Genomic DNA, 17,496 nt, shown 5'->3' with positions numbered 1-17,496 from the left:
TTCTGCATTGAATAGATTTGTTGAGGTGTCTGGGACACGGGTGTGGGCTGATGTAGAGGCTTTGGGAGGGGAGTGAATCCCTGAGTTCTCAGCTGGAATTGCACGGTGGGCGTGTGTAGTGCGTGTGGTACACCTCCTAGGAGACCTCGTGCGAACCTTTGGAGGTGCCCCTTGAGGTTTAGCTTTTTTCCTTAGCCATCCAAACAGCCTAGTTAATTCCAAGTCATCTTTTATCCTTCAAGGTTCCTAAGATTTATTCTCAGAATAAATGTCCTACCTTGTACAGTTCAGTTCCGATGTCATCAAGTTCATAAAGGGAAGAGTCCTCTGCTAGGCGTTAGAAGATATGCTGGCTAGTGCCTCCTTCACATCTAAATCTGTCTAACCACGGACGAGCAGCACAACCTCAGTCTCTTTCGTTTGTAAGATGAAAATGATAGCTGTTCTGCCTTCCACATTGGGAGGTCTGAAGAATCATAACAAATGTGAATGTGTTACGTAGACTGCAGTGCTATCTAAATATAAGGGAAGTACAGATTAGAAAGCTTAGCAAAGTGCTGCGGGGTAATCCTTGGGATTCCTGAAAGGCTTTTTAAAAAGTCGGGCAAACAAGAGGAGAGTTAGCATAATAAAAAGATGAACCAGCAACCAGATGACATATAATGTGTTGCTGAGACCAGTAAAGGCAAGAGCAGTATAAAAGCAAGAAACCCTTAGTAGAAGGGAAATTCCTTGAGGGTCTATGATGTTATAAAACTTGAAGGAAAAAAAATAGTTGGAATGCCTCTCAGAACTTAAACCAGGGTTCTCAAGTTGAGTTCCACGGTTGCCTGCATTTCAGTTACGCGCCATGCTTGCTAAAATGCCTTCCTGGCTGCATCAGTCTCTGAAGTCTAGAAATCTACTTTTTATGCTCCAGATGACTTACATAAACTAAAGCATGAGGACTGCTAGTTTAGAGAAGCAAGTACGTTCTTCAGTTTCTCCTAGGGGTTACCATGGCAGTATAGGAAGGGAATGAATGACCTTTGGGTCACCTCTGTGTTCCTGAGTGCTTCCTGAAATGAGCCAGACCTCAGCCCCTAGAGACCACCACTGCAGTCACCTGACTAGGCATGTCAGGTGTGACATGTCAGTTCTAGGCATGAGTGTGGATATCCTAGCAGGCCTCTGCCAGCTCTTGTGACCAGGGCCTGCTCCTTGGCCCAGTCCTCTCACTGTCCCAGAATGTTAGTCCTTCAGGTGTGTACGGGGTATAGTGGCTTCCCTTGACACTACAGTGAGTACAGCCTCTGACACGTTAACCCTGAAAGACTAGCTGTGCTGATTCCCATCCTCCACTGCCTCAGTTTCTGTTGTATGATGTTCTACTCTGGTGTGACTAACTGCATCCACACAGCTCGCCCCAACAAGCATCAAGAAGAATGAGCATTTATGGGACGTCCCTGGCGGTCCAGTGGTTAAGACTCCGCGCTTCCACTGCAGGGGGCACGGGTTCAATCCCCGGTCAGGAACCAAGATCCTGCAAGCTGCACGGCGTGGCCAAAAAAATAATAATAAAAATAAGAATGAGCATCTATGGAGCCACGCCTGGGAAACACAACACGCTAAGCTTCCAGATACCCATGAAGAAAATGTGAAGACTTCCTGTTCTAAGCCCCATTTTCAATCATTCATTCTTATACTCACGTGGTACCTGTTCAGGAATGGAATTTACTTGATCCAGATTGAGACACGTAAGACAAAGTTTCTAACAAATTAGTAACCAGTTGTATGATGCTTGGCTATGTTACTTCCTCATCTCTAAACCTGCCAAGCTGGGGATGAGATTAAGTTGATCTCTAAAGCCCCTTTGAATTATAAGCCACCTCTAAACTTTCAACTGAGCCTCCCATTCATTTTTCTGTGTTGCTGGGAGGGGGACCTTAACCAGTGAAACTCTAAATGGAATAGAGAGGCCATGGGGAATGAGTTCTCCAGTTTGATGCCAGAGATTTCTTCAAAGCAGGGCTAGACAAACAAGCAGTGTGAGAAGCAGCAGAAAATTAAGGTATTAGTGGGATATGTGATTGAAATGTCAGGGAAGTTTCTATTGGGTTTTTTGTTACTGTTTCATGCTTAATCAGACCTATTAATAGTCTTTGGATGGACCCCAAAGACAGCTCTTAGGCAAGGACACGGAGGGTTAGGAAATAAGAAAAAGCATCAGTGCTTTGGAAAGTGGAGACCTACATAGGGTGAGAATGAGCCTCATCACAGGAAATAAGCAGTTAAAAACCAGCATGACATTCTTAAAGGCCAATTACTTTTTACTCTGAAGAAGAGCAGATATTCTAGGGTTCACCTGATAGCAGATGGGCCATATGGCTCAGGGTTTCCTAAAGTGGCTTCTGTGATGGCTTCTTGGGGCTGAAGAAATGGCTGCTATCATGCAAGATGAGAAATAGTTTTAAAGACGGTTACTTGGAGAAGGGAATGATTCATTCATTTAGGGCAACACGCCTCCAGCTTAAAGAATAAAAATAGGGACTTCCCTGGTGGCGCAGTGGTTGGGAGTCCGCCTGCCGATGCAGGGGACGTGGGTTCGTGCCCCGGTCTGGGAGGATCCCACATGCCGCGGAGCGGCTGGGCCCGTGAGCCATGGCCGCTGAGCCTGCGCATCCGGAGCCTGTGCTCCGCAACGGGAGAGGCCACAACGGTGAGAGGCCCGCGTACCGCAAAAAAAAAAAAAAAAAAAAAAAAGAATAAAAGTATGTGTTCCTTTTATATTAACTTGAAATTTTAAAACAAATGACCAAAAAATATTGGTAAGTTTAGAATATGTTTCTTCCAATTACTCATGCCTCACCCTGGAAAGATGACAATTATCTGTAAGAGGAATGAGAGACAAGATGCTGGCTTTGGGGCAGAGGTGAAGAATGTGAGCAGGCAGGATGACAGATCTGAAGAAGACACAGAAGCTGGCAGGGCCTTTAGGGATTAATTGAGGCTGGAGCTGTGGGAAGAAACTCAGTGGGACACCTTCACCACTGCCTCTGTGTCCACACTGAACCACCAAGCGCAGCGGAGAACAAACCGCTGGGATAGTCTCTACCTTCTCTTAAAGTGGAAGAAATTCTAGGGACGGGTGCCGTGAGGAAAAGGCTACTACAACTTCCGCCACAGAAAATACATCTTTATTATAAAATAATGTTTTGTTTCATGATGAGAGTAGAAAAATAACACTATGAGCTCCAGAGAAAGTTCTGGAGCTCAGTCTCTGAGAAATGGGATGAGCGGCTTTTGCATCACTCTGGGAGCACACCCTCCTGAGGTGCCCCGTGCTCCTGCAGGACGTGGGGCGCAGCACACACAGGGAGTGGGCAGCTCAGGTCCTGCTGGAAGCCCAAGGAGCCTACACGGTCCACACAAGATGCTCTGGCCACGATGATCAAAGAGGAAAACTTGAGGTCAGAAGGGAATTAATTGGTTCTGAGAAGGGCCAGGATGGCGACAGCCTTGCCCCTCCCTATACTGGAGTGTAGAAGAGTCTCTTGAACGGATGATCCTGGTTTAGAAGATGGTGCCCAGTGGGCTTATGCTTGGTTTCTTCCCCAAGGTGTCTGTGCTGAGGAAAAGCTGCAACCTTGCCCAGGACAACTTGACCCACCATTTCTCACTCGTATGGCTAAAGTACCAGAGGTATGTGTGGTCTCAGCCTGTGAGGGCTGCTGGCTGAAATTTTTGTACTTCAAATCCTGTCCATACTGATGGCAGAAAGAAAGAAAGAAACAAAATGTTAAAAGACCAGTGAATAAGAGCAGCTGGCTGGAACTGTTCTATATCCCAAGGCTCTTGGCCCCAAAGAACAAGGAGAATGTCTACCCTAAGTGGGAAAGGCAGTCCCACAGACAACCCTATTTGCCCTTAAAAATCTTCTAGACCCCTCAGGCTTTAGACAAACAATGAATCCCCCCCTGGGATGGGAATCCAACCCTCAGGTGGTAGGAAACGGTCCCTCGGCAGCAGTACCTGGAGAAGGCAGCCAGGGTGAGCACCTCAAGCAGCAGCTCTGAGCCACAGAAGAAGAGCAAGATGCTGTTCATGATGGCTTCCAGGCGGAGCACGTAGGTCTGCAGCAGCAGGTAATAGGAGGCCATCATGGCAGATGGGAAGGTCAAGGCCATGCTAATACCAAGCGGCATCTTTCGTTGGCAGAGGTTTCCCTTTGTACCTGTCAGACACAGCCCATGGAATCACCTCCAAGTGGCCTGCCTTCCCTGGCCTCAGAGGAAAGGCGGGCGGGATGGGATGGACTGGCAAGCAGAGGAAAATGCTCCTGAATGGGGATGTGCAGGTTTATAAATGCGGTCCCACCGTGTTAAAAACTAGAGGCTTGGGCTTCCCTGGTGGCGCAGTGGTTGAGAGTCCGCCTGCCGATGCAGGGCACACGGGTTCGTGCCCCGGTCCGGGAGGATCCCACGTGCCGCGGAGCGGCTGGGCCCGTGAACCATGGCCGCTGAGCCTGCGCGTCCGGAGCCTGTGCTCCGCAACGCAACGGGAGAGGCCACAACAGTGAGAGGCCTGCGTACCACAAAACAAACAAACAACAACAAAAAAAAGTAGAGGCTTTGGAGCAGCTATAGGATTGCAGTCATTCACCGAAAGGTCCTGCTTCCATTCTGGCTCCCAGTCAAGGGACAATGGGCTCTTTATTTGAGGAAAAATTTTGTAAATCATAAAAATAATATATAATCATTGAAAACTTTTCAGTTAATATAGAAAATACAGAGTTCCCTGGCAGTCCAGTGGTTAAGACTCCAGGCTTCCACTGCAGGGAGCATGGGTTTGATCCCTGGTTGGGGAACTAAGATCCCACATGCCGTACGGGGCAGCCAAAAAATAGAAAAAAATATATAAAAAATAATTTTAGAAAATATAGAAACTAAAAGACCACATGACTCAGCCCTTAGAGATAGCCATTATTACAGAATGATGTATACTGTTTCAGACTTTTTTATGTGTATGGTCACATATTACTGTTTATTATTCTAAAAATAGAATCATACTCTGCATACTGTTTTGCAACTTATTTAACCACTTAACATAGTTAGACATCTTTCCACACATAACTACCTTACCCTTTTTTAATGGCTATGAACAATTTCACTGAACCAATGCCATAACTTATTTAACTAATCCTGTACTGATAGATGTTTAGGTTGTTTCTAATGTTTTGATGTTAAAAAATACATGGCAGGGGCTTCCCTGGTGGCGCAGTGGTTAAGAATCCACCGGCCAATGCAGGGGACACGGGTTCGAGCCCTGGTCTGGGAAGATCCCACATGCCGTGGAGCAACTAAGCCCGTGCACCACAACAACTGAGCCTGTGCTCTAGAGCCCGTGAACCACGACTACTGAGGTCATGTGTCACAACTACTGAAGCCCGCGCACCTAGAGCCTGTGCTCTGCAACAAGAGAAGCCACCACAATGAGAAGCCCGCGCACCACAACGCAGAGTAGCCCCCGCTCACCACAACTCGAGAAGGCCCGCGCGCAGCGACGAAGACCCAACACAGCCAAAAATAAATAAAATTTAAAAAATAATTTATAAAAAAACTATACATGGCAATAAACGTTCTCATACAGATATCTTAGCATATCTGTAGAAGTATCTGTCTTTTTCAACCATTTTGGAAGGGAAATTGTTAGGTCTAAGAATACGAATTTTACCTGGTAAAACTATTAGCAAAAAGGTTGTACTAATTTATATTCCCAGAGGGTGTGGGAATATAAATACCCACAAGAGTGTGAGACCACAGAGACCTGTTCCTCACAGCCATTCGAATGCTGGGAATTTGGAAACCTTTTTAATCTGATGGGTGAAAATGTTACCTTGTTTTTTCAATTTGCTTCTTGTTAGTGAGTCTGGGCATTTTATCATGTGTATTGGTCCTTGTAATTATTCTTATGTGAATTGCCCATTAGTGTCCCTTGCTAATTTTTTCTTTTTTTTGCTAGTGATAATTTTTTTTAAATTTTTATTGGAGTATAGTTACTTTATAATGTTGTGTTAGTTTCTACTGCACAGCAAAGTGAATCAGCTGTATGTATACATATATCGCCTCTTTTTTGGATCTTCTTCCCATTTAGGTCACCACAGAGCATTGAGTAGAGTTCCCTGTGCTATACAGTAGGTTCTCATTCGTTATCTATTTTATACATAGTATCAATAGTGTATATATGTCAATCCCCTTGCTAATTTTTAAAACTAGGTTTTTTTCTTAGCACTTTATGTGAGCCTTCTTTATCCTTTGTTATATGTGTTGAAACTATTTTTTTCCCCTCAGTGTGTGTTTTAACACCGTTTTCAAGGATGAGATATTCTAACTAATAAGGGCTTGCTCTGTATTTCTGGGGATATAAAACTTGTCCTAGAGAAATACTTATTCAGAGAAGTGGAGGGGATCTTAGTGCTGACCTGTGCAGGCGTCTACTGCCCTGGATAGGTGTCTACTGCCCTGGACATGGAGGTACAACTGAATCTATTCTCCCAAGCAAACCAGTGAGAGGAACCAGGAACTCTTGTATTAGTTAGACAACTGGGAAGGAATTATCTAATATCTCATGTCACCACCTACTTCTGGCCCTGCAGAGCAACAGACAAATAAATCCTGACCCAAAATATGAAGCAGCTTGAAACTTCAGAGAGGGGGTAACGGGATATACCACCAGATCCAATCTCTTATGGTGAGCCTAGGTTATGTATTGAAACTTTTCCTTGTTAATCAGGTTACAGATACCAGCTCGTCTCATAAGGAATGGAAATATTCTCTGGACAACACTCACCAAAAAACAGTCGAATTACTTCAATTCCAAGATAAAGGAAGAGCATCGCCACATCCAGTACTAGATTGGCTGTTGGATATGGTAGCAGGAGACCTGCCAATACAAAAGTCAGAGCTTGCAAACAACATAGAACAGGACACACAAGAACTCCCACACACCTGGGAATAAAGACAACACGAGTCTTATCAGCGTTCCATGAACTACTTAGTGAGATGTGGGCAGGATCTGTTAACCTGCTGCAGGATCTGTTAACTCCTGGTGCGGCTACGTCTGTTAGAGGCAGGCTCGTTATTACGGGGTTTTACTCCTAACTTGGAGAGTCTATGGGGACTCTGCTCTCCACAGTAATCAGACGTACATGGGTACACAGGCTGCTGAAATGAAGGTCACCAATGGGCTTAAAGTGGAGTTCAGCAAAGAGGTGATGGGGGAGAGTCAGAATGGAGAAGTCCACATTTCCCAAACTCAAGAAAATCTTGCCAAGGGGCTTCTTACTAAATCATTCTCAAGGAAGTCACCTGATGAAGAGACTTCCACCGTGCAACGAAGAGGAGCCCCAGGGGGCAGAAAAGAATGAAAAACAAGAAGGCTTTGGGTGGCAGCTGGCACTGGGCTGAAGTGGGGAAGGGATGTTGGGGCAAGGGGAGTCAAAACCCCAGGCCTTACCTTTATACAGAAATACGAAGAGTTCCAGCAGGAAACAGGTAGCATAATACCACCCGTTCAGAAAGAACAGGATTTCCAAGGGGGTGGAGGACAACCGTTTACCTGAAAATATGAAAACAGAGAAAAGAGATGGGCTGGAGGGCAGCTCAGCCTCAGTTATTTCAATGGTTCTGTGTCTAACTTGGAGGAAACACGAGGCCGCAGCTAGTGGAAAGGGCCACGTGGGGGCACTTCTGATTGCTGACGAGGAGTACGTGTGTATATACGGTGTGGAGGGGGGTTTCCTTCAATCCCCTTCTTTCCGGAATACCGTCAAACTCGACTCCTTCGGCTTTGGGGCTGAAAGTCACAGCGTCTCTAAGATCTAACCTCGTCACTATTTGGGAAGGGAAATTGGGGCTCAGAGACCAGCACTGGCCTGTTTGAAATCACGCTGCAAATTCGCAACTGACCTGTCCTAGAATAGGCCCAGCCAAGGATTTGGGGGTATCTGAGACCCGCACCTCGAGACCTTCGGGCACTCAGGGTGGGTGAGTCCGCCAAACCCTGCTTTGGACAAGTGAGGAGTGATGTCCCTAACACCCGAGAAGGAAGGGTTTAGGTCGAGCACTGGGAGAGAAGGTTGGGGGTGGGTGGGTACTGAGGAGAGCGGGACCAGCGACTCACACACCTCCGGAATCTCACCTCGCGACGCCATCTTCAGTCCCCATGGAAACTGCATACGCGGCTACAGCTACTCCTGGAGCAGCGAGGCGTTGCCGGAAGCTGGGGACGGAGCGGCCCTCTATTCTGGCCTCTCTACCCGCCTACCTCACTCTATGGTTACGTGGTGCCTGGGATGTCTCGGTGCAGTCCGCGCGTGCCAGCAAATTGCTTTCGCTGGGGTTTAGGCTGCCGAGCTGAGAGAGAACAGTGGCCGCCCACCGAGCAGTTGTCCTCAGGACCCCGGGAGCGGGAGCGGCTCTTGGGCTTCCCCATACCAGGTTTACAATGAGTCGTCTGAGTGTAGCCAGTAGTGGTAATGTGACCGCAGGATTGGCAGATAGGACCCGGCCCCAAGATTCTCTTTACTAACAACGATCTGAAAATGAGAAACGGTGTGCACGACAGTGCCATGCAAATGCACGGTGGGGTTTGGGGTCTTTTGTCTAGCAAGCAGCCTTTTTTTGGGGGGAAAGGGTAGTAGGGGGTTTTGTGCCTCTGATTTACGAACCAGGTAGTTAGAAGACACCAGAATTAATCGGAACTAGAGGCTCCTTTCAAGGAGCATAAGTGAGACGGGAAGATGAAACATGATCACCAGGTGACCCAAGACGTGTATGGGAGTCGAGAAGACAAAGTACTCGCGGTGGGAATTGAGAAAAGTTTACAAGAGATGGTCTGTAAACTGGGCCTTGAAGCCTGCTTATGCTGTGGAGCAGTAAGTGTGTTACCATTCTCAGAGGAGTAGAAAGAAGGGTTTTGTTTTTGTTTCTGTTTTGGCGGTACGCGGGCCTCTCACCGTTGTGGCCTCTCCCGTTGCTGAGCACAGGCTCCGGACGCGCAGGCTCAGCGGCCATGGTTCACGGGCCCAGCCGCTCTGCGGCATGCAGGATCCTCCTGGACCGGGGCACGAACTCGTGTCCCCTGCCTCGGCAGGCGGATTCTCAACCACTGCGCCACCAGGGAAGCCCAAAAGAAGGGTTTTGAAGTGGACTCAGGTTAACTTGACTGTTAGTCACTGTCAGTAAGGGTAGGACAGGAAACATGGCACAGTCAAACCAGGTAATTTGAGTAGAGTGACTAATTTTTTTTAAACTAAATTTGTTTTTTTATTTTTGGCTGTGTTGGGTCTTCATTGCTGTGCTCAGGCGTGCAGGGGCTACTCATTGTCGTGGCTTCTCTTGTGGAGCATGGGTTCTAGGCGCACAGGCTTTAGTAGTCGTGGCACGTGGGCTCAGTAGTTGTGGCTTGCAGGCTCTAGAAGGCAGGCTCAGTAGTTGTGGTGCACAGGCTTAGTTGCTCCACAGCATGTGGGATCTTCCCGGGCCAGGGCTTGAATCCGTGTCCTTTGCTTTGGCAGGCAGATTCTTAACCACTGCACCACCAGGGAAGCCCCGACTAATTCCCCCGCACCACCCCCAACCCCGACTAATTTTTTTTTAACTGTACAGTTCAGTGGCGTTAATTACATTCACAATGTTGGGTAACCATCACCATCATTTACAAAGCCTTTTCATCATCCCGAACAGAAACTCTGTAACCGTTAAGCACCCACTCCCCCCAGCCCCTGCTAACATTAATCTACTTTTTATGTCTATGAATTTGCCTATTCTTTATATTTTAAATAAGTGGAATCATACAGTACTTGTCCTTTTGTGTCTGGCGTAATTCCATTTAGCGTGTTTTCAAGGTTCATTCATGTTGTAGCATATATCAGAACCTCATTCCTTTTTATGGCTGAATAATATTCGTGTGTGTGTGTGTGTGTGTGTGTGTGTGTACACCACATTTTGTTTATCCATCTGTTGAGGAGTGGACACGGATTTCCGTCTTTGGGCTAGAAAAATGTTGCAGTGAACATCATTATAGAAGTATCTGTGGAAGCCTCTGTTTTCAGTTCCTTTGAATATATATCTAGGAGTGGAATTAGAGTTTTTTGGTAATTGTATGTTTAACTTTTTGAGGAACCATCAAACTATTTTCCACGGTGTCTGTAACCATTTTAGATTCTACCAGCACTGTACAAGGGTCCCAATTTCTCTGCGTCCTCATCAACACCTTTTATTTTCAGTTTTTAAAATGGTTATTATCACTATCCTAGTAGGTGTGCAGTGATATCTCACTGTGGTTTGGACCTGGGATCCTTTGCTGCAGTGCTTGCACCTGGACAAACATCTCCCAGAGCAAAAGAATACAAAGAAACTATAAGGGACTGAAAATAACTGCATGCATGCATGGTTTGGACAAATTATGACCAATAAGATACAAAAAGGCCAAAACCCAACTGCTGCTTTTGGTGGGGGGGGGGGGCAGAAGCAGGGTACTGCGCATGATCGCGCATGATCTCTGCACACAGCACCACCGAGGGCGTGGGCAGACCACCAAAGCCACCCCTCCGGCCTGACCCACCCCTACCCTCACCCTATTTAAGGACCCAGCTCACTCCCGCCCCCTCTTTGGGAAGTGAGCAAGGGCACCTTTTTCTTGTTCTCACTCCCTCATGCTGCAGCATGAGTTCCAGTAAAGCTTTGCCTAAATTCCTCATCTGGCCTCTTACCAATTTCTGTTGATTAAGGAGTTCAAGGACTCAAGTTGGTAACAGCTGCACCAATTTACATTGCCACCAACAGTGCAGGAGGGTTCCCTTTTCTCCACATCCTCAACATCGCTCGTTATTTGGTTTTTTTTTTTTTTTTTTTTTTGGCAGCATCAGGTCTTTGTTGCAGGATCTTTGTTGCGGCATGCAGGATCTTCCAGTTGCAGCACACGGGCTTAGTTGCCCCACGGGCTTAGTAGCCCCGTGGCATGTGGGATCTTAGTTCCCTGACCAGGGATCGAACCTGCACCTCCTGCATTGGAATGCAGACTCTTAACCACTGGACCAGCAGGGAAGTCCCTGTTGTCCTTTTGATAATAGCCATTCTGACAGTTGTGAGGTGACATCTCATTGTGGTTTTGATTTGCATTCTGAGTGACTAACCTTTCAGACAGTGCTGTACTCATAGCTAGTTGGGGTGGAGGCGTGGGTCAGTAATTGTTTTTTCTGGGCTGAAAGGAGAAGCAGCAGAAGCAATTCCCTGAAACTGGAGAGAGTAATATTCAGGGAGAAGTCCCAAGTTCAGAAGTCCCAAAGTCTGAAAAACTGGTGAATTTATATCTGAGCTCTTCCCCTTCCCTCTCCTCTGTGCTCTGATCTCCGCTTGTGCCTCCCCTTGGAACTGAACTGCAAGCCTGGGGTCTTTCTTTAGTGTCAGCGGAGCAAGGCACACAGCAAGGCTGGGAGGGGTGGAAAGGGCTCTGGAGCCAGCACATCTGCCTCCACTGCCTGCTAGACAGGAGTTACGCAAGTTCCTTCTGTGAACCTCAGATGTCCAACTCTAAAAGGAAGGCGGGCCAGCTGTTTGTTTTTGTAAGTAAAGTTTTTTGGGGGAACACAGGCACACCCACAGATTTACATTTTGTATACAGCTGCATTCATGCTACAGGCTTTCATGCTAAGTTAAATAGTTGCAACAGAGACTATATGGCCCATGGGCTTAAATACTTACGATCTGGCCCTTTAAGAAAAACTTTGCTGACCCCTGTCATAGAGGATGGCAAGGATTAACATGCCACAACTCCACAGGTGCTACAAGTAGGCAAGAAGATTGAACTACTCATAGCACAGCAAACAGCAGGAGCATCATCATGGCAGCCTGTTTCCCCAGTACCCAAGTCCTACGAATGACACAGTGAGCCCCAATGGTGGTGCGTGCAGTAGGTTATGCCGCATCTGAGGAGCCCAGGGCCAAGGGCTCAGAACCTTTTTTAGCAAGCAGCAAATAAGCTAGGCTCCCCCTACTCTGGGGGAGGGAACAATTACACTGTAGTCACACTGTGGTGGCCTTGGCCTACCTACTTGCCTATGTGCTCAGTGTCAGGAGACAGGCCTTTCGTTTTGGAGTTTTCAGCAAAAACAACGTGCAGATCATTGTTGCTTTTGTTGTGGCCATCCATTTACAAGGCTTGGTGTCAGTCTATCTCTTGTAAAAATAAAATACAGTGTGTGTGTGAAAAAAAAAAAAGACCCAGGAACTAGGAGAAGGAAAAGGTTTATGATGCTTCTATTAAAAAAAAAAAAAAGTGACCCAGCAATCCCACTACTGGGCATATACCCTGAGAAAACCAAAATTCAAAAAGAGTCATGTACCAAAATGTTCATTGCAGCTCTGTTTACAATAGCCCGGAGATGGAAACAACCTAAGTGCCCATCATCGGATGAATGGATAAAGAAGATGTGGCACATATATACAATGGAATATTACTCAGCCATAAAAAGAAACGAAATTGAGCTATTTGTAATGAGGTGGATGGACATAGAGTCTGTCATACAGAGTGAAGTAAGTCAGAAAGAGAAAGACAAATACCGTATGCTAACACATATATATGGAATTTAAGAAAAAAAATGTCATGAAGAACCTAGGGGTAAGACAGGAATAAAGACACAGACCTACTGGAGAACGGACTTGAGGATATGGGGAGGGGGAAGGGTGAGCTGTGACAAAGCGAGAGAGAGGCATGGACATATATACACTACCAAACGTAAGGTAGATGGCTAGTGGGAAGCAGCCGCGTAGCACAGGGATATCAGCTCGGTGCTTTGTGACCACCTGGAGGGGTGGGATAGGGAGGGTGGGAGGGAGGGAGACGCAAGAGGGAAGCGATATGGGAACATATGTATAACTGATTCACTTTGTTATAAAGCAGAAACTAACACACACCATTGTAAAGCAATTATACCCCAATAAAGATGTTAAAAAAAAGTTTTCTTTTGACTTATTAGTAAACTATAGAGAAAGTTGAAAAAATAAAAAAATAAAATAAAATGGATAACCAACAAGGACGTACTGTATAGCACAGGGAGCTCTGTTCAATGTTATGTAACAACCTAAATGGGAAAAGAATTTGAAAAAGAATAGCTCCATGTATGTGTATAACTGAATCACTTTACTGTACACCGGAAACTAATGCAACATTGTTAATCACCTATACTCCAATATAAAATAAAAAGTTAAAAACAAAAAAAACAACATGCAGGGGCTTCCCTGGTGGTGCAGTGGTTAAGAATCTGCCTGCCAATGCAGGGGACACGGGTTTGAGCCCTGGTCCAGGAAGATTCCACATGCCGTGGAGCATCTAAGCCCATGCGCCACAACTACTGAGCCTGTGCTCTAGAGCCCACAAGCCACAACTACTGAGCCCATGTGCTACAACTACTGAAGGCCGCATGCCTAGAGCCCGTGCTCCACAACAAGAGAAGCCACTGCAATGAGAAGCCCGCGCACCACAATGAAGAGTAGCCCCCACTCACCGCAACTAGAGAAAGCCCACACGCAGCAACGAAGACCCAACGCAGCCAAAAATAAATAAATAAAATAAATAAATTTGTAAAAAAACCCCAAAACGTGTGCACCAAGGCAGGCTGCCTCTCCCAACATCCAGTGAGTGCCCTTGGTAGATCAATTATTTCTAGTAGGCTTTTGTGATTCTTTTGGGTTTTAATGTACATAATATCACATTATCAGAAAGTATAGTTTTACTTCTTCCTTTTCAATCCCTGTACCTTCAATTTCTTTTTATTACCTTATTGCACTGGCCAGGACCTTCAGTATAATTTTGAATAGAAGTGGTGATAATGGATATTCTTGTCTTACTCCTAACATCAGGGGAAAGTATTTATTTATTTAATAAATTTATTTTATTTTTGGCTGCGTTGGGTCTTTGTGATCATATGCTTTGCTCCCTTTATTCTGCTAATGTTATGAATTACATTGATTTGCAAAGGTATAATCAACCTTACCTTCCTGGAAAAAACCAATATGGTTGTGATATTGAACAGAAAAGAGTTGACATAGCAGGCCTGAGACTGCTATCCTTAGAAAGTCCTACTTGCAAGGTTGGCCTTTGCCTGGTGTCTGGGAACTTGTATTTCAGAAGGGTTTCCACCAATCCAAAGTGGCTCACTGTCTCTAAAATGTTAGTACAAACTATGTGGTTTATGCTGAACACCTGCTTCCTTCTGAAGTCTGGAATTTTGGTACATGCTAACTATTCTTAGTTTGCAGAGAATTTTTATCATGAACGAGTGTTGAATTTTGTCACAGATACAGCTAATTAACGATCAAATGTTTTTTCCCCTTTATTCTACTGATTTGGTGAATTTCACTCATTGATTTTTAGGTTTTTTTTTTTTTTTTTTTTGCTGCGCCATGCAGCTTGGGGGATCTTAGTTCCCCGACCAGGGATGGAACCTGTGCCCCCTGCGGTGGAAGCAGAGTCTTAACCACTGGACCGCCAGGGAAGTCCCTGATTTTTAGATGTTAAACCAACCTTACATTCCTGGGATAAACTCCACTTGGTCAGTCTAGCTGAAGATTAATCAACTAACTTTTCAAAGAATTAACTTTTAGTTTCGTATATTTTTCTCTATTATTTACCCATGTTTTGTTTTTTTCTGGTTCTACATTTAGCCTTCTTTCTTTCTACTTACTTTGGGCTTAATTTGCTCTTTTTCTAGTTTAATGTGAAAACTTAGACCGTTGGTTTTAGATCTTTCTTCTTTTCTACTGAAAGCTGCATCATATGCATTTAAAATGTATTTTCATCACGATGTAGTTCAAAGTGCTTCCTAATTTCTCTTATGGTTTCTTCTTTGATCGATGGTTATTTACAAGCGTATTATTTAACTTGTAAGTATGTAATGGTTTCCTAGCGTGGCAGTTACCAACGTATTGCTCCTCAGCTCCGGATAAACACTTCCGCACCTATTCTGTGCTAATGGACTAGACTGGAAGCGTTTCTCCGTTACAGCGAGCACAATGTTAGGCTCTGTCAGTAAGGGCGCTGGACGAACACTGCAGGAAGAAAGGGGCTTTTCTTCCTGGTTCCAGCGTGCTGTGTTTTGATTTTTCTTGCTCCTGCTGCACAGTCTATCAGAGGTGCCTGTGTGTGGGGACTTCCACTGGTGCTCTGCCCCAGCTGCATGTCAAGGGGGTGTGGGGCTCACTGGTCTCTTAGGTGATCACCTTGCCTCTGCCTCACACCTGCAGCAGCATCCTGATCCCCTATGTACCCCTGCCCACCAGCTGCACCCCAAAGGGTTGTTTCCCAGGGATTTTCTGGTGTGGACACCACACTCTCCAGACTCTGCCTCTGCGGCAGTGCCCCAGTTCCTCTGTAACCCGCCCACCAGCCTTGGGTCACTTCATAAAAGTGAAGTTTCCTGGGGTCCTCCCAACAGAGACATGCTGTGCTCCTCAGGGCATTCTGCACAGCATTGCATCTGATCAAGATCCTCATTTCACAGCAAAGGAAGTGTGGCAATGGGCTTATACCTCACCTGGAATAAGGTGGTTTAATTGAAAAGTAGAATCGTTTACTGAAGGCTCAGTCATGGTACCAGTTGGGAGACAACACCCTGAAAGGATGGGGCTTCTAATTTGCAGAATGAAGTATGTCTTCGAATCAGAGACTATTATATGGTGCTGTCAACCCCCTGGCCAGCACACATGGGTCCAGGAATCAAGGGGTGGGAGAGGAATGACTCCTCTCACTATTATACCTAATAACGCACCCACAGAGTTTTTGCCTCTTATCCTGAGAAATTTGAGCCTGCTGATTTGGAGATCTTAGTTCCCAAGTGAGTAATACTCCATAAGGGGACACAACAATGGTACCACTGAATTGGAAAATGAGATTGCCACCTGGCCAATTTGGGGTCCTTATGCCACTAAACCAATGCACCCCCCCCAAAAAGGGGAGGAGGTTCCAACCTACTGGTTAGAATGACTGATCTGAGTCCCAAGGGGAAATTGGGCTGCTGCTACACAATGGAGGCAAGGAGGACTGTCTGGAACCCAGAGGATTCTCTGGGGCACCTATTAGTAAATCCATGGCCGTCCCCAGAAGTAGGACTCAGATCACTTAGGAATGGGGTTTTGGGTCGCTCTACCAGTTAAAGATCCCGGAGCAGCAGCAGAAGCTCTAGCTGAGGGCAAAGGAAATATGGAATGGGCAACTGAAGAAGAAAGCCATGGATATTAACTATGACCTTGTGAACGGTTAAAAAAATGACCAATTACAAAAACGAGGGCTGTGGTAGCTTTGTGTATGTTTCTTTGCTTCTTGTATGCATGTGTTTATTTGTATATACTGACCATTTCTCCTTTTTACCTCTCTATTTACAATTTGTTGGAGGTCAACTTTGTAATTTTTTTAAATAAATTTATTTATATTTTACTTATGTATATTTGGCTGCGTTGGGTCTTCATTGCTGCATGTAGGCTTTCTCTAGTTGCGGCAAGCGGGGGCTGCTCTTCGTTGCGGTGTGCAGGCTTCTCATTGCAGTGGCTTCTCTTGTTGTGGAGCACAGGCTCTAGGCACACGGGCTTCAGTAGTTGTGGCACATGGGCTCAGCAGTTGTGGCATATGGGCTCAATAGTTGTGGCTCACGGGCTCTAGAGTGCAGGCTCAGTAGGTGTGGCGCATGGGCTTAGTTGCTCTGTGGCATGTGGGATCTTCCCAGACCAGGGCTCGACCCCGTGTCCCCTGCATTGGCCGGCGGATTCTTAACCACTGCGCTACCAAGGAAGCCCCAACTTTATAATTTAATCTTTAGGTAATAGAACATTTAGTGGGACCACGACAAAGTTTGTGGAGTAATTAATACAGAAGTTCAAATATGTGTAGAATGGTGCATGAAAAAAGATGGACATTAGTTCCACATTCACCTGCAGAACCTGTCCTGTGATAGCGGTACTGGAATCAGCATTTCTCCCTTACAGTGAGCACTCTCTATCAGTAGAGGGTGCTGGAGGGATACTGAAGGAACGAAAGGGCTTGTCTTCCTGGCTCCAGTGAGCTCTGGTGTGCTTTTCCTTGCTCACGCGCTGTGGTCTATTAGGGGTGCAAGTGCCCTGTGTAAGGGGACATCTAGAATATCGGGTGGTGCTCTCCTCCAGCCACATGCCAAGAGAGGCGCTCCCTCGGCAACCTCGCAAACCTGGTTCACACCCGGTGACCACTTTGCTGTGGCCCTCCTGTCAAGGATACTGCATGTTCCAGGCCTTGCACCCGTGGCAACTCCCTACCTCTGTGCACTTGCCCCCTCAGCCTTATCTATGCCCTGGATTGTTCTTCCCAAAGCCCTCCAGGCATGGACAGCGTGTACGCACAGCGGTGCCCCAGTTCCATGTGTCTGCTCACCAACCTTGGCTTTTCTCCCCAGAGGGTAGATTCTCATGGTCCCCCATGCCCTGCGTG

The 17,496-nt window shown here is 46.2% G+C and overlaps 1 protein-coding gene across 2 annotated transcripts; it reads right to left on the bottom strand.

The window, feature by feature from the left end:
* Positions 1-3,160: 3,160 nt before the first annotated feature.
* On the bottom strand, positions 3,161-8,230 carry TMEM216 (transmembrane protein 216). Of its 2 annotated transcripts, none has more exons than XM_033860793.2 (5): positions 8,179-8,230; positions 7,495-7,596; positions 6,829-6,921; positions 4,012-4,213; positions 3,161-3,746 (listed from the first exon to the last, which is right to left on the bottom strand). In XM_033860793.2, exons 1-5 carry the CDS (start codon positions 8,213-8,215, stop codon positions 3,731-3,733), a joined length of 450 nt encoding a protein of 149 aa, XP_033716684.1. In that variant the 5' UTR covers positions 8,216-8,230; the 3' UTR covers positions 3,161-3,730. The 2 variants fall into 2 exon arrangements, with proteins under 2 accessions (XP_033716684.1, XP_004319655.1); XM_004319607.4 differs by having other exon boundaries at positions 8,165-8,216.
* Positions 8,231-17,496: the final 9,266 nt, after the last annotated feature.

This window comes from Tursiops truncatus, chromosome 8, assembly GCF_011762595.2.
Source record: "Tursiops truncatus isolate mTurTru1 chromosome 8, mTurTru1.mat.Y, whole genome shotgun sequence".
NCBI classification, from domain to species: Eukaryota; Metazoa; Chordata; class Mammalia; order Artiodactyla; family Delphinidae; genus Tursiops; species Tursiops truncatus.
This window is presented reverse-complemented; position numbering and strand designations above follow the sequence as displayed.